This window comes from Zychaea mexicana (assembly GCF_025766255.1).
Source record: "Zychaea mexicana strain RSA 1403 chromosome Unknown BDB00scaffold_6, whole genome shotgun sequence".
NCBI classification, from domain to species: domain Eukaryota; kingdom Fungi; phylum Mucoromycota; class Mucoromycetes; order Mucorales; family Lichtheimiaceae; genus Zychaea; species Zychaea mexicana.
Genome location: NW_026516669.1, coordinates 783,874 through 804,332, shown reverse-complemented (window position 1 = coordinate 804,332; position 20,459 = coordinate 783,874). Strand labels below are relative to the sequence as shown.

General features: G+C 44.0%; 6 protein-coding genes across 6 annotated transcripts; 2 read left to right on the top strand and 4 right to left on the bottom strand.

Moving 5' to 3' along the window:
- Nucleotides 1–7,566: 7,566 nt before the first annotated feature.
- Nucleotides 7,567–8,811, bottom strand: BDB00DRAFT_867906 (uncharacterized protein; the record flags this gene model as incomplete). The annotated part of the gene is made up of 6 exons (XM_053126400.1): nucleotides 7,567–7,643; nucleotides 7,718–7,835; nucleotides 7,982–8,129; nucleotides 8,203–8,330; nucleotides 8,357–8,547; nucleotides 8,631–8,811. 6 exons carry the CDS (start codon nucleotides 8,809–8,811, stop codon nucleotides 7,567–7,569), a joined length of 843 nt encoding a protein of 280 aa, XP_052984535.1.
- Nucleotides 8,812–11,862: 3,051 nt separating this feature from the next.
- Nucleotides 11,863–14,164, top strand: BDB00DRAFT_801834 (general substrate transporter). Its single transcript, XM_053121906.1, has 6 exons — nucleotides 11,863–12,042; nucleotides 12,149–12,435; nucleotides 12,559–12,664; nucleotides 12,764–13,141; nucleotides 13,264–13,584; nucleotides 13,697–14,164. The coding sequence occupies exons 1-6, from the start codon at nucleotides 11,947–11,949 to the stop codon at nucleotides 14,102–14,104; spliced, it is 1,596 nt and encodes a 531-aa protein (XP_052984534.1). The 5' UTR covers nucleotides 11,863–11,946; the 3' UTR covers nucleotides 14,105–14,164.
- A 218-nt stretch (nucleotides 14,165–14,382) lies between these two features.
- BDB00DRAFT_801830 (NADPH:quinone reductase-like protein) lies at nucleotides 14,383–16,055 on the top strand. The gene is made up of 8 exons (XM_053121905.1): nucleotides 14,383–14,469; nucleotides 14,538–14,608; nucleotides 14,701–14,827; nucleotides 14,915–14,976; nucleotides 15,057–15,368; nucleotides 15,438–15,564; nucleotides 15,669–15,721; nucleotides 15,799–16,055. The coding sequence occupies exons 1-8, from the start codon at nucleotides 14,442–14,444 to the stop codon at nucleotides 16,012–16,014; spliced, it is 996 nt and encodes a 331-aa protein (XP_052984533.1). The 5' UTR covers nucleotides 14,383–14,441; the 3' UTR covers nucleotides 16,015–16,055.
- BDB00DRAFT_801824 (60S ribosomal protein L12) lies at nucleotides 16,056–17,009 on the bottom strand (the record flags this gene model as incomplete). Its single annotated transcript, XM_053121904.1, has 5 exons — nucleotides 16,056–16,125; nucleotides 16,233–16,429; nucleotides 16,530–16,736; nucleotides 16,854–16,883; nucleotides 16,955–17,009. The coding sequence occupies 5 exons, from the start codon at nucleotides 17,007–17,009 to the stop codon at nucleotides 16,117–16,119; spliced, it is 498 nt and encodes a 165-aa protein (XP_052984532.1). The 3' UTR covers nucleotides 16,056–16,116.
- A 72-nt stretch (nucleotides 17,010–17,081) lies between these two features.
- Nucleotides 17,082–18,985, bottom strand: BDB00DRAFT_801821 (uncharacterized protein). Its single transcript, XM_053121903.1, has 2 exons — nucleotides 18,458–18,985; nucleotides 17,082–18,386 (listed from the first exon to the last, which is right to left on the bottom strand). Exons 1-2 carry the CDS (start codon nucleotides 18,708–18,710, stop codon nucleotides 17,560–17,562), a joined length of 1,080 nt encoding a protein of 359 aa, XP_052984531.1. The 5' UTR covers nucleotides 18,711–18,985; the 3' UTR covers nucleotides 17,082–17,559.
- BDB00DRAFT_801814 (uncharacterized protein) lies at nucleotides 18,879–20,280 on the bottom strand. The gene is made up of 4 exons (XM_053121902.1): nucleotides 20,144–20,280; nucleotides 19,959–20,077; nucleotides 19,500–19,796; nucleotides 18,879–19,361 (listed from the first exon to the last, which is right to left on the bottom strand). Coding segments are annotated over exons 1-4 (627 nt in total). The 5' UTR covers nucleotides 20,145–20,280; the 3' UTR covers nucleotides 18,879–19,151.
- Between the last annotated feature and the right edge of the window lie 179 nt (nucleotides 20,281–20,459).

The following is a 20,459-nucleotide window of genomic DNA, read 5'->3' as shown; positions in this document are numbered from 1 at the left end:
CTCCGCTCGCAACTCGAAGAGGCTAACGCCCATATCGCCAACCTTGAGGATGCTATGCAACGTGCAACAACAGCAGAAGCACCAACCGTAACACCTGTGGATCATCCTGTCGAAGGCATAGAAGTTGACCCAACTGGGGCACGCGAATCACGTTGGGCACTAACGGATGCAGAATACGAACGACGCAAATAAGAGCGAGTAGTAGTAACGAAGCGTCTTGAAGAACAACGAGCCCGTCGTCTTGAGCAACAGTTCAAGAAAATCGAACGCCAGCAGCAGCAGCAACAGCAACAGCAACAGCAACAGCAACAGCAACAGCAAAAGTCGATTGCAAAAACGGCCAAGTCGTCGTACGCCAAAGTCGCTGCAAAACACGTTGCCCCAAAGCAAAAGAAGGTGGTTCCCCCCTCCCCCAAACAAATCGAGCGCGCACAACGACTGTTTCAACCAGCATGTGACAAAACTGGCTACGTCGTCGTGTACCTACCCACACCACGACGGGTCACGCACCGCGAAGTCCGTCATTCGTTGAAACTGTTGCAGATCGACCAAGAACGCGTGATAGACGTACACTTCCCAGCACATGAAGTGGTGGGTCTGTTGATCCATGTGTCGTACGAATCCGAGCTCCGAGAAAAGTTGAAGCAGCAGAAAACGATACCCAAAGACGATTTCAATCCAACAGCAGCATCAACGATCGGCAACCCAGCAGTAATTGCTGAAAAGACGGAAACAGAACGTGCAGCACTCGCCAAGGAGCTATACCAGAAGCGTATGCTAGCACTGTGCGTCCGTATGCCGAAAAAGCACCTCGCTGTCGCAATCATGCGCCACTTTACGTCACTACCCGAAGATGACCACCACCACGTTGATGTTGCATATTGGACACAATTCCAGCAGCAATGTCCCAAACCAGCATCGGATGTATCCTAAGATAATTGACAAAACAAATTTTAAACTCAGCTACTTTAATTTAAAAAAAAGAAAAATTGAATTTTTTTAATATAATAAAAGGAAATATATAAATGTTTACAGAACCATATATTAATTTGAAAGAAATTTTTAGTAGTAAAGAAAAAGCATTGTTATATTTAATTGATAATAAATATATAAATAAATATGATAAATGCTTATATTGTAATTCTAAAACTCAATTATATTTAAATATAAAAGTATATAGATGTAAAAATTATAAATGTCGTAAAGCTTTTTCCCCATTAAGATATACTATATTTTCAAAAATGAAATTACCATTAAATATTCAGCTACATATTTTAAATTACTTTTTATTAAAAATGCCATGTAGTAGTATTGCTGCAACATTACAAATTAATAGAAATACAGTAACAAATTATAATAAAATTTTTAGAAAATACTTAAAAGATAAAATTTATTTTAATAGAAATAGAAAAATTGGAGGTAGAAATAAAATAGTTGAAATTGATGAGACAAAAATTGCCAAAAGAAAATATAATAAAGGAAAGAGAGTTGAAGGTGCATGGATTATTGGAGGTGTTGAAAGAAGTACATTAAAGAATAAAATAAAGAATGAGAATAAAAAATTATTTTTAGTACCAATTAAAAAAAGAAATATTGATGGTATTGATAAAATTATTGAGAAATATGTTAAAAAAGGTACTACTATTTATACTGATAGCTGGAAAGGATATAATAATTTGAAAAATATAGGATATAAACATAAAACTGTAAATTATAAAAAGTATTTTAAAGATCCAATTACAAAAGTGCATACTAATACAATAGAAGGTACTTGGAATGGATTGAAGCAAAGTATTGTTCCTAGAAATAGAAATAAAAAAGATATTATATTATATTTAAAAGAATTTCAATGGAGAAGAAAAAATCGAGAATATAATATATAGAAACAATTTTTAAAAGATTAAAAAAATTGAATTTATCTATATATAATAAAATAATTATTAGGAATAATATTATCATAGCAGATAATCCATTTTTAAATAAAAAATTTATTAAAGATATAAAAAGATCTTTTGTTCCTTCAAAGTTATTTAATGATAATAAATATCAATATCAAATAACAGATGTAAATTTTAAATATAGAAAAAATAATTTAATACAAATTATTATAAAATCATCAAATGGTAATAAATATGAATATACATATATATCATCAAATGAATGTATTAAAGAGATTGAAAACAGTAATATAAGAAATAAATTAGAAAATAATATGGATATTGAGTAAAAAAGTTTTATAAATTTGATAATTAAAAAAAATAATTAAAAAACAAATTTAAGTATTACTATATTTAGAATATGTCAACTATTTTAATAAATATCCAATTCTCGTCGTCGTCGTCAATCGATTTCGTCGGTTGATGAAGCTCGCAATCTGTTGTTACCCAAGAGTGTCAACAATAACGATGAGGCGGACACTATGGATCAAGATTAATGATAAACCAGCTGCGCATTGGTTTATTGAACGCGTCTGGTGTCAACCGATCGCCTGACGAAATTGTTAATTTTTGCATCCAAAAAGACCTTGACATGGTCTTTCTTACTGAAACTTTCTTGATCCACGGGCGGTTCACTACTGACTGGCTTCAGTACCACACCTATGCAACAACACATGAACGAAGCAACAAGGGATTTAGTGGCGTATCACTGTTAGTAAGGCTGGACCTCAACATGCATTTCCATCAACTCCCCCACCACAACGACAACACTCTCTCACTCCGACTCGGCATGTACACCATCTATGCCTTGTACTTACCACCAACACTTCCGTACACCGCACTCACTGAATGGCTGAACCGTCTCAGCATCGACAACAACACAATCATCCTTGGTGACTTTAATGCACGCATGAGCACCATAGGCGACACTCAAAACAACGCGCGCACCAACAATGGTTTCTCGTCCTGGCTTTTGGACAACGGTCTCCACGTGTGGAACCAGTCTTTGGCATATGGGCAACCGACTTTCCGAAACCACCAAGGCACCAGCATCATCGACCTCTTCATATCTCACGCACAGGCCGTCAACGATCCGCATATGGAGATATACGATAATGTTTCATTAAACACACCGCACCACTTTTGTGTGTTTGAATTCGCCCCGCACACCGCCATACCTCGCTTACCTGAACCTAATGCAGCACGTCAACACTGGAAACTCTAACGATTTGAGGATCCGGATGTTGTTCGATTGTATGTCGAAGAATTTCGCCGGTTATCCGATCCACTACGAGACCGCCTCTCAAATCGACTTGCAAGTGAAGACACCGTCATCCCTGTCGCCGAGATAGAACAGGCTGGCACTGATCTACTCGCGTCGATATATGAAGCACTTGATGCTAGTGTCACACGAGGCAAGATGCGGCCAAAGCACTGGCGATGGTTTTGGACCGAAGAGTTACAAGAACGCGCAGACCATCGAGAGGATATGTACCGTCGTTGGCGCCAAGCACTGAACAACATCGTCGTGAAAGCTCAAAGGTGGACCGAGTTCCAAGCAGCCCGCAAAGCCTTCAACTCCGTGTTGCGAAGCACTCGTCGCCGTCACTGGAAGCAATTCTGTACCCGGATCAGCGAAGCACCAGTTGCCGAGATGAATAGTGCTATCAAGCATATGCGTCGCAATCGGCAGACCAGCCACACGTTCTCGCATCCAGATGGGCCTCAGCAGGCGGTTGAGGTCATGGTGTCGCATCTGTCGGGCGTGTTTGGTGGTGAGAGACAACCGCCCTCACAATGGTCGATCCGCTTTGGTCGTGAATCGGACCCTGATGAACCATTTCATCCTGTCGATATCGAAACCGCCATCCGCAAACTCGCTCCTCGCAAAGCACCAGGTGATGACCATATCACTGGTGCAATGTTGAAACCAATTGCTGCTCCTCTGGCTATAATACTGGCCAAGCTGTTCACAGTATGTTGGCGTTGGTCGTGGGTGCCTGTGTCGTGGCGTACTGCCCAAGTCGTTCCGATTTTCAAGAAAGGCGATCCAACTGAGGCCAGTAACTATCGACCGATTAGCTTGACCAGCACCTTTCGTAAGCTACTCGAACGCTGTTTATTGCCTCGTTTGCTTGAACATATGCCAATGCTGGACATTGCGCAAGGTGGTTTCCGACAAAATCGTGGTGCGTTGGATCAGGCGTTTTCCTTGAATATGCTGGTGCGCCATTTCAAGAAGCAATACGACTTTCATCCCGCCATCGCCTTCCTCGACATCAAATCCGCATATGATTCTGTAGATAGAGACGTCATATGGTCAACGTTGCAGGGAAACCTGCCGAGCGCTCTGTTCCATCTCGTCCGACATCTATTCAATGAGGTACGGCTGGCCGTCATCCTCCAGAATCATCAATCACGACACATCAATCCTCGCCGCGGTGTACTACAAGGATCTATTCTTAGTCCTCTTCTGTATGCCGTGTTCATTGACAGCTTGCCAAAGCAGCTCCGTATCGCCCACCCTGTCATCACTCACCCGTGGATTTTGCGTGCACCACCGATGGCAAATTTGACAGAGGCATCTGCTCAAGAAGTACGATACACACCACCGAACCATGGCCGTCCAGGAGCAAATCGACCAGATACTGAGCTCATCGTTGTGTCCTCGCTATTGTATGCTGACGATGTTGCTATTATTGCCGCACCTGACGATATGGTTCGCTTTCTTCGAGTTGCTGAGCAACATTCACAAGATCTGGGGTATCGATGGCATCCTGCCAAATGCGCGGTAATCGGCCCACCACCACCACGAACAACATATGACGACATTGCTGACGAGCTTGCTGTGCTAGAACACCGAGAACCGCCAGCCCTAGCATACAAGCTCTACAACACCCCCATTCCATTTGTCGCCAACTTTAAATATCTAGGCGTACCTTTCAACCAGGAGGGCCTGGATAGAACATTCCTGGTGTCACAAAGGACGCAACTAGCCACAGGTGCTATGGCTACCCTGCAAAGTCTCGGTGTTCACCAATATGCGCTTGGTATCTGGGCAGCTCTACGCTCGTACCGCACTTTTGCAAGACCAGTGCTCGAATATGGCCTGGCCATAGCCGGTGTCAACGCTGCGGAAATCGAGAAAATCGAGACAGCACAAAAAAGCTGTATCAAGATGGCGCTTAACCGCAAAGCAACGCGACAAATGCCAACAATCGTGCCTATGGTGTTGGCTGACCTGCCGTCGATGCGTATTCGTATTCGTATGTTGCAGCTCAAGTTTGCAGCCCGTCTCCAAGAACTGCCAACCACAGCAATGTTACGGTGTGTTGAGCTGACACATTTGCGACACACACACCCTGACAAGCAATGGTTATCGCTGACATCGTGGAACCCGCTGTACCAACTGTACAAAAGGTTGAAAAACGAAAGAAACGAGGAAAATCCAGTAGGCCGCGCAATCCGAGAAAAAAGAGACGAGGAATTGGTTGTCCGCCGGGAAACCAAGAAAACGGTCCGGGTGCTCCAGTCATCTCGGATGGTAGATCCGATTCTCTATTTGCCAGCACATAGCCAAGATCGACATCGACTGGTAAAGTGGCGCATGTTCTGGCTGCCTCCCTTTCCGGAGCCTTCCTGTAGGTGTGGAGAGACACAGGTTAAGCGCGACCATTTTGCTTCCTGTCCGTTTATCCAAGAGCAACTCACTGCGCTCAAAGATGCTTTTGGTCCGATCCCTGCACTTCCTCTGGATCAGCATATCGTCGACCACATCATGAATTCACTACCACGTTCCGAAGCTGGCCTTCATATAGGCAAATGGCGATCAGCTTGGCCCGCGCTAATCTATTTTCTACGTGAAGTTGACTGTCTTTGTCACCCTGATGGCGACTTTGCATTAGAACCGCCACCAGAAGAAGCCCTCAGCTTGCCATCACGGCCTGAGGCAGCAACAACAACACAACAACAATAGCGTAGCACATCTTGCTGTTCTACACTGCTCTCTCTCCCCTCACACAATCTGCATCCGCCAAATTATCTTGATTGGCCGGTAATTTCTAGCTTCTGAGGCATCACCTTTTTTGTGCATGGGCACGACTTGTGTGGTACCCACGAGGTCGGGATCCATGACCAGTCCGAGCAAATTTTGAGCAATTTGCTCACACCTGTGCCAATGTAGTAGCAATCGGTTTAAGCAAAGCGACGATGATGTGATCGTCGCCACGTGCCTTACGCGGTGCTAGTTTGCATAGGACGGTTTCGATTGCTGGGATGGGAATGGGTCTTCATCAACAACATAGTTTCATGCCAAAGTGTGTATTGCTGCAGCCTTGGGTCCATTCACCACTAAATGTCTTGCTCAGATGAGCTACCATGGTTTCTACTGCTTATTGAAGGCCTTCTAGATGAGAGAAGGTATGGCTCAGTTGCCGGTTGCGTCGCATCCGTTTGATCATGGTATTAGCCTCGTTTACCAGTGCAGTAGCCAATTTGATCCAGCTGCGCCTTTTTGCTAGGTGCACTTCGCGAGTAAAAACTTCACAACAGGATCTATATTTATACCAGAGTCGAGCTCGTATTGCAATGTTTTTGGGTGCTCGTCGCCATTGCTTATACGCAATATCTCGACAATCGGCTTTATCTTGGAGCTCGCTGTTCCAAAACCATTTCCGTCGTGTTGATCGCGGTTTTCTGCGGGTAACGCCCTTGTTCAATGCGTCGTGGGTAGATGCAACAATATCTTTCCCTAGCTGTTCTATTGTTGGTTTGTCTGGGATGGCTTTGACGCTGTTGACAATTATGTACTTGAGAGATTTCACTGTACTGGCAATATTGCTATTGAAGTGACTAACGTAGAGTTGACGAACATCTGAATCCGTGAGGCGTTGCAGTTTTCAATGGTAGTGTGGAGAGTTCGGTACCGTAGTGGAAGCTAGGGGGTAGTCGGTGTAAAGGACAGTATGCGTACATAGTGCTTGGAGCTGCTGATTGCGATGCTGTCAAATATCCAAATTTCTGGTTCTTCTAGGAAACCAAAATGCGTGATCTAAATAGATCAATGATACTACTGCCATTGGCGATGCGATGTTGGCTGCCCTCTTGCTAGATCCGTTCCATACATGTAGCCCGTTTGCAAATAGACAGGGTTCTAGTACGTCTCGTCCTCTTTTGTTGTTTGAATGGTCGCCTGTTATGGTTGGTGAACGTGCGTTGAGGTCACCGAAGATGATGGTATGATCGTCGATGTATAGCTGATCCAGCAGCTGTGCGCAGGTGTTGATTTTCAGAGAGGGTGGTAGATATTGTCCATGGAAGGAGTATTTACCGACCCGGAATGATAAGATGTGCGGATTCTTCAACGGGTAGTGATGAATATGGACGTTGAGAGCTGGTCTTACAAGTAATGAAATACCACCAAGGAATCGTCCTCTATTAGTTGTTTCGTTTGGGGTGGAGTAGGTGTGGTACTGATGCCAGTCAGTAAGGAGCCGCCCGCGGGTATGATATGTTTCAGTGGGGAGTATTATGTCGATGTTTTCTTGATTACAAAAACTAATGATTTCATCTGGTGCCCGATGGCTGACACCAATGGCGTTAAATTGGCTAACTTTGATGCGGTTTATCATTATTCTTGCATGAGTTCCGGCTCTTCGTCATCGTTGTCGCTACCACCTAGCAATTGACGGGCTTCAGCCTCTGACACTAGATGCTGACGACGGTGGCGGGTAGGCTTCGGGTGTGTTCCTTAGAATTTGCCAAATATTCCAATCCAATACGGTGTTCACGGTCTTCTGGTACTGTAGTGAAGTGCCGCATGATTGCGATGGCCAGAGGTTTCTTCGGCATCCGTAGGTACATTGGAAACATCCGTTCTTGATGCAGTGTTTTAGCTTCCTATTCACGTTCCGTTTCGGTCATATCACGGGAGTAGTGTTGGATCACCAATCGTTGATGCCGCGATCGGATCGAAATCGTCCTTGGGGATAAGTTTCGCCTGTGTGAGTAGCTCGCTCATACGAGGAATAAATCGGCAGGCCTACGGCGCCATGGGCAGGGAAGCGGATGTCTATAACTCTCTCTTGCGCAACCCCTAGTAGGCGCAAAGCGCGACGGATTTCGCTATGCGGTATGGAGAGTACGGCGTGGTAAGGACCTATACATAACTGTGAATGCCGTGTTGTCAGTCGCCTGTTCAAAGATACGGTGGACCCACTTCTTCTGCGCCTACATTCTTTTTCTTGGCAGCGCGATGGTTGCATACGGCGTCGGTGCTGTCAGCTGCTGCGTTGATGGTTGCTGGCGAGTTATATTATGCTTTCGTTGCTGCTGTTTGTCGAGAGCAGCAAGTTGCCGTTGCAAACGTTCCTCACGGTGATGTTGCTGCCGTGCCTTTGTTACCCCCCGTCCAGCACGACCTTTTTCCCATTCGTCCGCGGGTATTGCATGCACTGAGTCGCTGGTGATCGTGACAATTTCCTCGTGTCAGAGCGAAGTTGTTGCTTCTCGTTGATTAGGTCACGCATGTATTTCAGTTCCTCTTTTGGTTGGAATAGCTCTTGTTCATGACCCGTTGCTCGTTTCTCGAGTTCGGCAACACGGCCGAGAACTTTCGGCTACCGCATTTGCTGGTGGCGACAGTGACGGGATCGATGTGAATGAGCTTATGAATTCTTGGTTGCTAGTTGCTACCAGCCTGTGCATTGTAGGTATCAGCCGTCAGCGCGTCGTTGTTATGAGGAACGGATGCAGTGTCATTGACTGGCGAGTTCTCACGACGGATGCGTTGTTGGTTTACTACTTTGGTTGTTGATAACGAGCGTGAGCGTCCTTTTCGACCTCTGGCTTCTTGTACTGAGCGCATGCTGCTCATTGGTGGTTTTGCTGTACGTACGTCAGGTCGCTTGATTGCGGGAATTCTTGATACGTGTGTACGCAGTGATGAGTCACTGAAGCGTTCTTTGTTCGATGGAGATGTCATACAGACGATCACAGTGTTGTGTGATTCTCCTTGTGGAAGCACATTGGTGTGAAAATGCGCAAGATTGACAAATGTAGAAGGTAAAAATGTATATGTTTGCCGCGCGATGCTCGACTACGTCTCTTGCAAACAATGTCTATACAACCAACAATCATTTCCTGATACTATTTTTGAAGGACGTCGATCCCAGCACCAACACTGAATAAATTCGATGTATCCAAGTTTGCCCGTGGAAAGTAATGATTTGAATAGGCAGAACACATGAATGTTAATATACAGATATAAATGCAGGGACTTTGTAGCTATCCAGTATCGCTTTAGAATGCGACAGAGAGCGCAATAGAGTAGGGACAGGTTTTGACCTTCTTTCGCACACCATACAGCAAACAAAAAGAAACATCTGTATGAACTTAACCTTGCACGAAGGTATATTTCTTCGAATGAGACGCGTAAAGCAGACTACAAATTCTATACTTAATCTTATGCGAGTCAGCCTGGCCTTTTTACAGCACTATTTGACTACAGCCAGAATTACTTTTGGTTCAGACGATGCCAAGATGGGACAAAGTACGTGGTGAAAAGCTCACATTCTCTAATATTGGCTTCGGCCGATTTGAAGCACGCTGCTCTGCAGACCATCTGTGGTGCCTTTGAGTTCCAGGGTCAAAAGTACTCTGCCACTTCGCGTGTCTACGTCCCCACGTAGATCATTGTTTTTGGCATAGTTTGGAAGCCATCTGTTACGATTGCAAAAGCAAGCTGATTGGGAGAACGTCGTCGACAAAGAAAGCTCAGACTGTGCCCAAAGTTGAAGACGCGAAATGTAGAGTAGATGCTGATTGCGACGTGCCTTTGATGCAATTATCATTCAAATGAAATAAGAGCCTTTTTATGTAGCTAGAAGCAACGTTTATTTATTAGCTACACTCGGCATGGCCTGTAAGACATGTCTGGGCTTAATAACAGTAATTTTGAACAGAAAAGTGACAACTCATAAAATACCCAAGAGTACTTACGAGCTTTCTACGCACACTGCTTACAGGGTACGCCATCCTCACTATATAGGTAATACATAAAGGTCAGGGGGATGTTAATCGTTGATAAAAAAAATCGTCGTCGTGCCAGGTGCACAAATTAAAGTGAAGGCGCCGCCGGGCAACGCAGGACTCAACCAGAGCCCTGCTCTTCAGAAGTGGGCTATGCAACCGATTATAATAACGAAGAAACTTATCAGAACTGACAATTCTCACACGAATGACAACTTCTCACACAGCTTCACAGCATAAAAGCACAACTCACATGACGCTACCCTGTGCAGGTCAGTGCCCGAGAGAAAGAGACAGAAAGAGACAGAAAGAGACAGAAAGAGACAGAGAGAGACAGAGAGAGAGAGAGAGAGAGAGACAGAGACAGAGACAGAGACAGAGCAAACAGAGCGAGAGAGCGAGAGACAGAGAGAGACAAAATTACAAAGAAAAAATCGAAAAGAAAGTTAGACCAGGTTGCAAATATAGAATCCCCAATCGTGACGATCAAACAGCAACTGCAATGACAGAATGTTAATGAATGCATACGTACAAAAGGCCAAAAGCAAAAAAATGATGCGGGGCAAGCGCGTTGAAAGTTAGGAAGAAAAGCCAACGTCTCGATGAGTCGTGCAGTATGCTACTTTTATACCCTTTTTAATCATATCAATCACATGGTTTCACTAGTGTCGTCAGCAGTGTTATGAACATTCCTCGACCTCTACTAAGTGATCACCCTCAACCTCGATGATCACTTACTAAATCCTCAAGTAACAATATCATCCATCATCATCGTCCGAATTATCAACCCTAATACCAATCTTTCCGTTTATTCGCATTATTAAATCCATAGTAAAAGATATATAACCACCATAGTCTTTGAATATTAAAACATCAGTCAGATATCTTGTTTCTTCCTGTATCTTGTTCCTCGTCTCTTCTCTCATCATCTGGTCTCCTACATTCGGGTCTCATTCTTGTCTTGTCTTGTTCTTGCTGAAAGCAACTAGCACATTCTCCTCCGGTCTCTTTGTTCGTGTCTTGTCTTGTTCCTGTCCGCACCTTACAAGCAGCTTGTTTCATCAATGACCACTGGTAAATAGAGAATGGGCTTCTTTTTATCGCACACAAAGGGATCCTTTTATCTTTAACAGGCTTCTTTTGACAGAGCATACTACTACTTAGCTTACCATACAAACATTCTATCAGTGATTACGCATGTTAAAGGACCTTGTATAAACAAATGGCATTGCATGAAAGTAATGTCCTTGCACCCATGACCCTTTGTAATCCTTGCAACTACTGAATTGTCGTTGATATTATGCATTTTGGTTCTTTCAACTACTACTATGGCATGTGATGGTGATACGACGCGATCAGTACTCGATCAAGTAAAAATTACAGCAATGTCATGCACCAGTATTTGAAGTGTTACACGTAAAAGCTTATTTAGAGCTGTCATTGGCTGCTTTAAGCATTCTTATACAGCCTTCTGATTGGCCAAAATGTAAGCCCAAGAACTTCCGCTGTACACTCGGCATTGCTCCCGCTCTTTCGTTTTACATCAGTGATGATATCTTAAGCCGTGAAACTTAGCAGGGTTGCGATATTTTTTCCGATGCATGCATGCAAATGGTTATCGCTTCGTGACGAATGCGAGTGCACATAATCATGCATATTGTACTCTTCCTGCTAAGCAGTATTCTACCCAAAACAAGTTTTTTTTGCTTTTTTCGAATGTTAGCACGACGCCACGCCAAAGAGGGAGAGATACAGAGAGATACAACGGATTATACTTCCCAGTATCGATCCCGATCCGAAATCAAGTGTGGAATAGAGCAAACAAACAGGAGTGCCACCCGTACAAAAACAGCCTGTAATTTCTGTAGTTTGTTCGCTAAAACAATTCACTCTACTTCTTTTGTTCTAGTTCTCTTTGTTTCTTCTATTGTACATTTCTTTCTTTTCATCTCTCCCCACAAATACAATTCTATCGTATCTCATGGGTCACTCATTCAACTTTCACCGACATTTTTATGGAAGCGACTTGGTCCTGCTCATCAACTTGGCAGCAGGATTGAGTATCTTTTTCTTTGGAGTAAGCAGTGCTCTTGTTTCTCGTCCAGTCCACATTAGACAAGCTATTGCACGCCATTTCTCTTACCGTTTCGATTAGCAGCAATACTGACGTAAATATTACATAGTATGACCAAGGAGTGATGAGCGGCGTCAATATATCGCCTGATTATATCAATGTGATGGGGCTTCATGGTCGAAATGCGCTACTTGGCGGTGTCGTTGCTGTCTATTATGCTGGCACATTGATCGGTGCATTGATGGGTGGCTGGATCGGAGACAAAATAGGTCGTATCAAAACGGTCGTCGTAGGCTCGTTAATTGCAATCGTCGGTGCAGTGCTCCAAACGGCGGCTCAAAACGTGGGTTGGATGATGGCTTCCCGCGTAATTACCGGAATTGGCACAGGTCATCTGTGAGTCTAGCTTTTATGCGTAATTCTTTCTATTGTTGCATGTCTAATCATTTTTTATGCTGACCTTTTACGTGTATTAACACTGACCCCATCCCTCTTGCTCGTTTTCGCTAATAACAACAGTAATGCCATTGTGCCTGTTTGGAGTGCAGAGACATCACATCATACTTCTCGAGGCATGTTTATTGCAATGGAGTTTACGCTAAACATTTTTGGTGTAGTGGTTGCAGTAAGTTGTTTCCAAGAAAGAAGTGAAGAATAGGTGCATCTAGAAAGAAAAAATTACAGATATAAACAAAATTATCGGTTTATCGTTTGTTCTCAACAGTATTGGCTTGACTATGGCATGAGCTACACAGAAGGCGGCTTACGGTGGCGCTTCCCTATTGCCTTCCAGCTTATTCCATTGGCAGTTTTGGCAGTTGGTATCAACTTTTTTCCAGAATCACCGCGATGGTTAGCCAAAGTTGGCCGTCTCGAAGAAGCCATTGATATTTTAAGCTCTTTGCGCGGTAATGGTGACCCCGATAATCCCGAGGTGCAGAAAGAGTATAATCAAATCATCGAGGCTATTCACATGGAGGCTGCGGAAGGCGAACCAACGTATTACAGCATGCTCTTCCACTACGATAAACTAAACATCCCACGACGTGTGCATCTTTCAATATGGCTACAAATTCTTCAAGAATTGACGGGCATTGGAGTGGTAAGTGTATCAACAATGATTTTTAACAGAGATAAAAGGAAGCTGCTCAAGTATATACACGTGCTGCAGCAGCAAAACTGGTAGAACTTCTATTTACTGATGAACACGTGTGATTTATGCAGATAACTGTATATGCACCAACGGTGTTCCTGGGCGCAGGCTTTTCTGAGCGAACCTCTCAGCTTTTGTCTGGTTTCAACAACATCTTCTACATGTTGTGTACCATCGTCCCTGTTTTCACTATAGATAGATGGGGACGCCGATTTACCCTCTTTTATGGCGCCGTGATGCAGGGAATATGCCTAGTACTTGTTGCCGTTCTGACGAAACCGAGCATTATGTCGATGAACTCCCTTGCCTACGGCATTGCAGCTACAGTATTTACTTTTGGGTACACCGGTTTCTTTGGTATGACTTGGTTGGCTGTGCCTTGGATATATCCAGTAAGTAGCCATGTCTACATTATACAGTATGCTAGTCTTTTTTCACCAATTTCCTAATAGACGTAGTAATCATGCAGGGATGGTACTGATGGCGCTTTTATTTATTGCTTAGGTTGAAATTTATCCCACTCGAGTGAGAGCTAGGGGTGGTGCATGGAGTGTCGTAGGTTGGTCTATCGGAAATGCTCTTATCATGGAAATAACGCCCCCAATGATTGCTCAAATCGGTTGGGCGAGCTTTTTGGTGTTTGCTGCTTTCAACTTTCTTACCATCCCCATCGTATGGGCCCTATACCCAGAAACGTCTTCAAAGACATTGGAGGAATTAGACATTGTCTTTTCCACGAAATCAATGTTCGTATTCAAGGCCGAGAAGGAGCTGACTGTGCTCAAGGAGCGAAACGGTGGCACTATCCATCTTGGAGATACCGAATCAATGGATCGAAGCCCTGTTGATATACGTGATATAGACAAAACGCCAAGCGCTGTACATGAAAAATCGGAAACACCCGCATCGTAATATTCAATTTGGCAATAGATGTACATACAATATTCTTATATATATATATATATATATATAAATTTTAAGTTCTTCTTGTAGTGTAAGCACTACCATATCCAAGGGAGGGGAGCGAAGGACGAGGGTGTCGTTCAAGGCAATGAACATCTTTTACCCGTGTCAAGTGTATTCCAGATATGATACACCGCGCATTAGCACTGACCAAATGCTTTTTGCAGATTATTTGAAACTCCAAACGCAACTCAGCAAAAAAAAAGAGAGCATGGGAAAAAGCGGATGCGAGGTTTCCATCCCGCGATATCTTAATTGCTTTCTCTTTTGCATTATTACAAATCAAATGCGTGCAGTACTCGTAAGACAACCAGGTAATAACCGCTGAGATAAATACTCGACATAAACTGTGAAAGAAAGCAGCTCTTACAGAGTGATATAGGTGACGCCTCTCAGTTATACATTGGCGAATGTCCTACCCCTACACCCAAAGACACGCAAATTCTTGTCAAGGTAAGCCTTATTGCGTTTACGCGTAGAAGGAAAAGCGTTTATTCTGTATTACAAATCGCAAAAGTTTAGGTGTAAATGTTACGCTTAAATAGGTCAAATGCTTTTGCTTGAATCGCATGGACATCAACCAACGTCAAGGCGCTTACCCACCACCTCCGGGTGCAAGCGAGATTCTCGGTGTCGAAGTTTCTGGCATTGTCGAATCGGTTGGCCAAAGCGGTAACTAATAACAACGCGGACGAGTTTTAAGTTTTTTTGTAAGGGATACGCAAAAAAAAACTGACGTGTTTTGTATCTGTAACGTAGTTACCAAATTCCAGCCAGGAGACGCTGTTTTCGGTCTCATGGGTGGTGGTGGCTATGCTGAGGTACACACACACGCGCGCATCAAACATTCCATCAAATTGCAAAGGAAAAACAAATAGCCTTATTGATCAATGACAAATAGTACGCGGTGATGGAACAAGAGCTTGCTATGCCGAAGCCGGATGCATTGAGCTTTCAACAAGCTGCGGCAATTCCTGAAACTTGGTTCACGGCCTACCAAGCGCTCTTTTTCGTGCTTGGATTGAAAGCCGGAGAGGACATTTTGATCCATGCTGGTGCTTCAGGCGTTGGTATTGCTGCCATTCAGTTGGCCAAACAGGCCGGTGCAAACCGTATCTTTGTCACGGCTGGATCGGATGAAAAGACAAAATTCTGTGAAAGTCTTGGGGCGACGCGTGGTATCAATTACAAGACCGAGGACTGGGCAGCCGTGGTATGTACTAATGTCTTGCTGCTTGTACACTACTATCGTTATTAAAAGATTTTGGTTCTTGTAAACAAGATTGCGCAAGAAACAGCAAACAAAGGAGTCAATGCTACTGTCGACTTTGTTGGCAAGGACTATTTTGACAAAAACATTGCTACGCTTGCTATTGATGGTCGTATGGTCCTTTTGGCTTTCCTTTCGGGTACGTGTGATCCTATGCTTGATTTGCTGTGTTAATGAAACATCATATAAAAGCTACGTGCCTCATAGGAATAGCACTTAACGCATTGTTAATTTGGGTTTTAGGTGCCGTGCTGGATGGCGTCAATATCGCTCCTTTGCTCAAAAAGCGTCTTAGAGTAAGTGACCGTAAGAAACATTATTCATATTCATACTACCATATCCTTATTTGATTCTTTATCGCCACTCTTACTAGGTTGAAGGATCAGCATTGCGCAGCCGCTCACTCGAATACCAGACCCGCCTCCGCGATGCTATCTACAAGCACGTAGTCGAAGAGCACTTTGCAAAGCCCAGTGAATCCTACAAATTGTTCATTGACAAAGAATTCGATTGGAAAGATATTGCCGAGGCCCACCGCACCATGGAAAGCAACCAGACAATGGGTAAACTCGTCGTCAAAGTCACGTAAATAGCCAACGAATTAAACATAACATGAATCCATTCTATGTCTTTTGAATTTGTCGAATATGTCAACTTTTTTATTGTTATCCCCGTTGAAAAAGAAAGACGCTTATTTCTCCTAATGTTATGCAACAGAATAGAAAAGAACATGGAGTCAGTTTGACACACCACTTATGTATACCCAACCACATGTTTATCCGTGTTTCTTCCCTTTTAAATACTTACGGGAATTTCGACCTCACCGGCATCGATGGCGTCGCAAAGATCCTTGGGGCTCTGACCGTCGACAGTGCAGCCGACAGAGTTGGCAGTACCGAGGATTTCCTTAACGGTGCCGCTCAACTCACGAGCGAACGACTTGAAGCGCATAGTGCGGGCAATCTCAATGATATCTTCAAGAGCAATGTTACCAGTGTGCTTAACTAGATATTGAAGACAGAACGCATGTTAAATTTAACTCATACTCGCAAAAAAAGTATTCCAGATAATCTTCTGCACAGCAAGAAAGGATATAACACGTACTGTTCTTGTCCTTCTTGCGATCACGTGGGGGCTCCTTAAGAGCCTTGATAACCAATGACGAGGCCGAAGGGACAACGGCAACCTGAGCCTGACGGTTCTGGATGGTCAACTGGATGGTGACACGGAGACCCTTCCAGTCCTTAGTGTTCTTCATGATGTCTTCGCCAACCTTCTTGGGCGACAAACCAAGAGGACCAATCTTGGGGGCTAATTAAATTTGTTGGGAGATATTTTTGCGTGTAAGTCCAAATTCGTCGTATGTAGAGGTGTGTGCGCTTTTTCGTCAACTGTTGAATCGGGAACACAAAATTGTTTCTGGCTTACCCAATGCCGAAGAAGCAGCCAATTCACCACCTAAAGAGTAATTGAGAAATTCATTTTAATATTTCAACGTATATCCAAGACTTTTTCTTGAGAGCTCTTACCAGTGGCACGGAGGTAGATGATCTTGACCTCGGAAGGATCGAATTTTGGAGGCATCTATGATCGTGCTATTAGAAGGATGGATGGATGGATGCAGATTCGCCCTTGTATACTTACTATCGGTCTGTAGAAAGAGGAAGTTTCATATCACCAAGCATTTGGGCACGATAACCCTCTTCCTCCGTCGGAATTTGAAGTCCTTCTATATACTTGATCATAGTGATACTCAAGAAGTAGTTCTAATAATGTGATGCTAAACGTACTGTAGTGGAAATTAAAGGTTTTCGTATATTGAGCTCAACGTTGCATCCATAAGGCATAAGATGATGTGTATCTGCAGAAGCATTGTCGCTCTAATAGAATTTAAAAACAATATATTAAAGTTTATGAGATTGCTATTAACTTTATAATATGAAATAAAAGCAGGTTTTATATAAAGCAAACGGATTCATTTTATTATGTAAGGTTCTAATGGTAGTATAGAAGAAAAGGGAAAGAAACGACAAAAACTTGAACCAATAAAAGCAGAAGATTATACTAGACAATTCATGTGATTAAAACGGGTAAGAGAAGAGTGGAGCTTTGGTGATGGAAAAAGAAGAACCATTTAAAGAGTCAAGAAAGGAAGCTCAAGGAAGTTGAGCTCGGTTTCGGTGGCGGTTTCAGTGACAAAGCTTGTCTCGGTGGCCTCTTCAGTGACGAAGGCAGTGGGGGTGGTGATGTAGCGGGTCTCGAGAGGAACAGGCGACTGGAAGCTGCTAGAAGTGACGGTAACGGTTTTGGTCGTGGGGCGAACGGAGGTCGTAGTAAGTGTCACGGTCGAGGGAGAACTTTCGGCACCAGGTACGGTGTAGTAGACATAGACGGTCTTCTTCTTGTCCCAGTCCTTCTTGCCATCCCACTTGTCATCTTCCCAATCGCCCTTCTTGTCGTCGCCCCATCCACCCTTCTTGTCGTCGCCCCAGCCGCCCTTCTTGTCATCGCCCCAGCCGCCCTTCTTGTCATCGCCCCAGCCGCCCTTCTTGTCATCGCCCCAGCCGCCCTTCTTGTCGTCGTCCTTGTCATCCCATTCGTCATCGTCGTCTTCCCAGTCTTCGTCGTCATCCCACTTGTCGTCGTCCTTGTCATCATCCCATTCGTCATCATCGTCTCCCCATCCACCCTTCTTGCCTTTGCCTTTGCCGCCCTTCTTCTCGTAGAGAGCCTGGACTTTCTGGACAACGCGGACAGCACCAGTGCCATCAGCGAAGGGAGAGTTGGCAACGTTGATAGTGATTTCGTGCTCACCCTGAGCCAAGTCAAAGACGGCATGGCTGAAGCGCTCATCCTGGAGAGCCTCTTCGGGGGTGGCGGCGAATGCTTCCTCGTCGTTAGCGGCTTCGCTGGTCATGCCAAGGACTTCACCGTTATCCATGATCTCGAAGGAGTCACCGCCTAGTGGATGAACAAAAAGCCAGTTAGCAAATAAAAAGGTCTTTAAGAAAATGAAAAAGAAGAGTACATACCAAGCTTGTAGTCGGTGATTTGAAGCTGAGCAGGCTCGGCAAGGTTCAAGGTGAAAGTGCGGTCGGCCGACATGCCTTCACCTTCAGCGGCCATCCAGTTGAAAGGCTCGAATTTCTCACCCATTTGGAGGGCAACATTCTGAGCGGGAGCGACGTCGAGTTCACTGTTGTTGTTCTCCTGAGGAGTGGCGGGAGCAGCCATGGCCATGGTGGCCAACATAGCGGTGGAGATGAGAGAAAGCGAAAAGCGCATGCTTATGAATATGTTGTTGTTATGTATGAAAAGGATGAAATGAAAGAGATGAAGATATGAAGTGCAGATGATGAGGATGGGGGAGGAAGCGTCAAAATTGGGTTATTTTATATTCAATCGAGGCGTTGGCAACCGAACCGAGATCGGCGATATATTACTGATCTTTGGGCAAGTCTGCGGTTATCCTCAACAACAACAACAACCGCAGCAGCACCAACAACAACAACAACAACAACAACAACAAAAACAACAACAGCAACACAGGTCGTTCGTACTGGAATGACCAGTCGGAAGATTTTAAGTCGTTTGCAATAACCAACCAACCATAAAACAAATGGGCATTCCACGTTCGGATATATCTTCTTGTCCTCTGCCTTTTCTTTCCTTTCTTCGTCCCTCTTTTGTTTATTTATACATTATTATTTGCTTCATTCTACATCATCAAGACGTGAGCGGTGTTAATCCTGATGCAACCATCTTCTTGGCTTTCTTTGCTCGATACATTTCGATCGCACGCTCGCGCTCCCCATCCAACGTCTTGCGCGCTGATGCACTCATGTTCTGCAGCTTACGCTTGTGCGATGCTTTGAGCTGCTTCATGCCTTCGTCTTCGTCTGATGATACAGCTTCACGTGTCTTGGCCTCCAACGTCTGATTTCATCCGACAAAAGAGTAATAGTATAGCATCAGAACGGCTGGCATTTTGTTTGTTGAATACGGTATATGCCCATCGTCATCATCTCTCTCGGTTCATCTCTCTCTCTTTCTACTCGATCCCGAGTCAATTACCTCTCTGCCTCGACCGCGTGCTTTGGGAATCTTTGTGAAAGTAGGTGGTGCATCAGCTACTTCGCCAAACTTGACGCTGTCCTTCAGATCATCAAAATCTCGGCCACCGTACTGGTCCATCTGACGTTGCTTTTTTTCTTGCTGCTTTTGTTTCCTAGACTCTCGATTACGTCGTTTGCGCTGACTGAGCGGCTTTGTTGCTTTAACTGCTTGTATAAAATCTTGTTGATATTTTTTGTTGACTCGTTCGTTAAACTCCCGTAATCGTTCGCCTTTACGAATCTTGAGCTCTTCTTCCTATTACTGCTTTTTTACTACACTGACGCTTTCATCACCACTGTACACTTTATTCACTCACTCACTCACTCACTCATTCACTCGCTCACACTCCCTGCAGCTTTCCTCTCTGCTTTTACAGACAAAAATGCGTCTCTTTGATAGCCTCTCAATATAGTTTACCTTTTCTTTCTCTCTTTTCTTTGCATCTTGCTTTTCCTTTTGCTTCTTTTCGGTGATATCCTTATACCTAAATAGCCGAGCAAATGACTTGGGGGTGTCGTCCGATTTCGAAGTTGTCACTGGGAGATCAACTCTGCGTTCGTTAATCTTCCGAAATGATAGAGCTACAAACAAAAAATACATACTCTTGCTTCTTTCTTAAGCTTGCTTTTACTCGTTTGTGGGGCATTTTGAAGTAGTTGCGATGAGAATTCTGAACAATCGATCGATCAATTGATCTGAACCAAGTTTGCTTAACTGGATTTATTAAAGGAAAAAAAAATTCGACTAGACTCCGCCACTCAGTGCTGCCGAGGCTCACTCCTCCACAGAACCCTACCCTCGGTAATAATCGTAATGCAGCAAGCATAAACTTTTACTTGGTTGCTATCCGAATATTGCGTATATTGTAAGATTACCCACCAATGAATAAACTCTTGCTATTACACAGCATTATCAAAC

What these genes read in the sequence shown, in the direction of transcription:
- BDB00DRAFT_801834 (XM_053121906.1), top strand. Translation starts at nt 11,947, where the DNA reads ATGGGTCACTCATTCAACTTTCACCGACATTTTTATGGAAGCGACTTG. An exon ending in TTTTTGGTGTAGTGGTTGCA is followed by an intron (nt 12,665 to 12,763) that starts GTAAGTTGTTTC and finishes TGTTCTCAACAG; the next exon opens with TATTGGCTTGACTATGGCAT. An exon ending in AATTGACGGGCATTGGAGTG is followed by an intron (nt 13,142 to 13,263) that starts GTAAGTGTATCA and finishes TGATTTATGCAG; the next exon opens with ATAACTGTATATGCACCAAC.
- BDB00DRAFT_801830 (XM_053121905.1), top strand. Translation starts at nt 14,442, where the DNA reads ATGCGTGCAGTACTCGTAAGACAACCAG. An exon ending in CGAATCGGTTGGCCAAAGCG is followed by an intron (nt 14,828 to 14,914) that starts GTAACTAATAAC and finishes TCTGTAACGTAG; the next exon opens with TTACCAAATTCCAGCCAGGA. An exon ending in TGCTCAAAAAGCGTCTTAGA is followed by an intron (nt 15,722 to 15,798) that starts GTAAGTGACCGT and finishes CACTCTTACTAG; the next exon opens with GTTGAAGGATCAGCATTGCG.
- BDB00DRAFT_801821 (XM_053121903.1), bottom strand. Translation starts at nt 18,710, where the DNA reads ATGCGCTTTTCGCTTTCTCTCATCTCCACCGCTATGTTGGCCACCATG. An exon ending in AATCACCGACTACAAGCTTG is followed by an intron (nt 18,387 to 18,457) that starts GTATGTACTCTT and finishes TTCATCCACTAG; the next exon opens with GCGGTGACTCCTTCGAGATC.
- BDB00DRAFT_801814 (XM_053121902.1), bottom strand. An exon ending in AGAAAAGAGAGAAAGAAAAG is followed by an intron (nt 19,797 to 19,958) that starts GTAAACTATATT and finishes AAGCAGTAATAG; the next exon opens with GAAGAAGAGCTCAAGATTCG. An exon ending in CACGCGGTCGAGGCAGAGAG is followed by an intron (nt 19,362 to 19,499) that starts GTAATTGACTCG and finishes GGATGAAATCAG; the next exon opens with ACGTTGGAGGCCAAGACACG.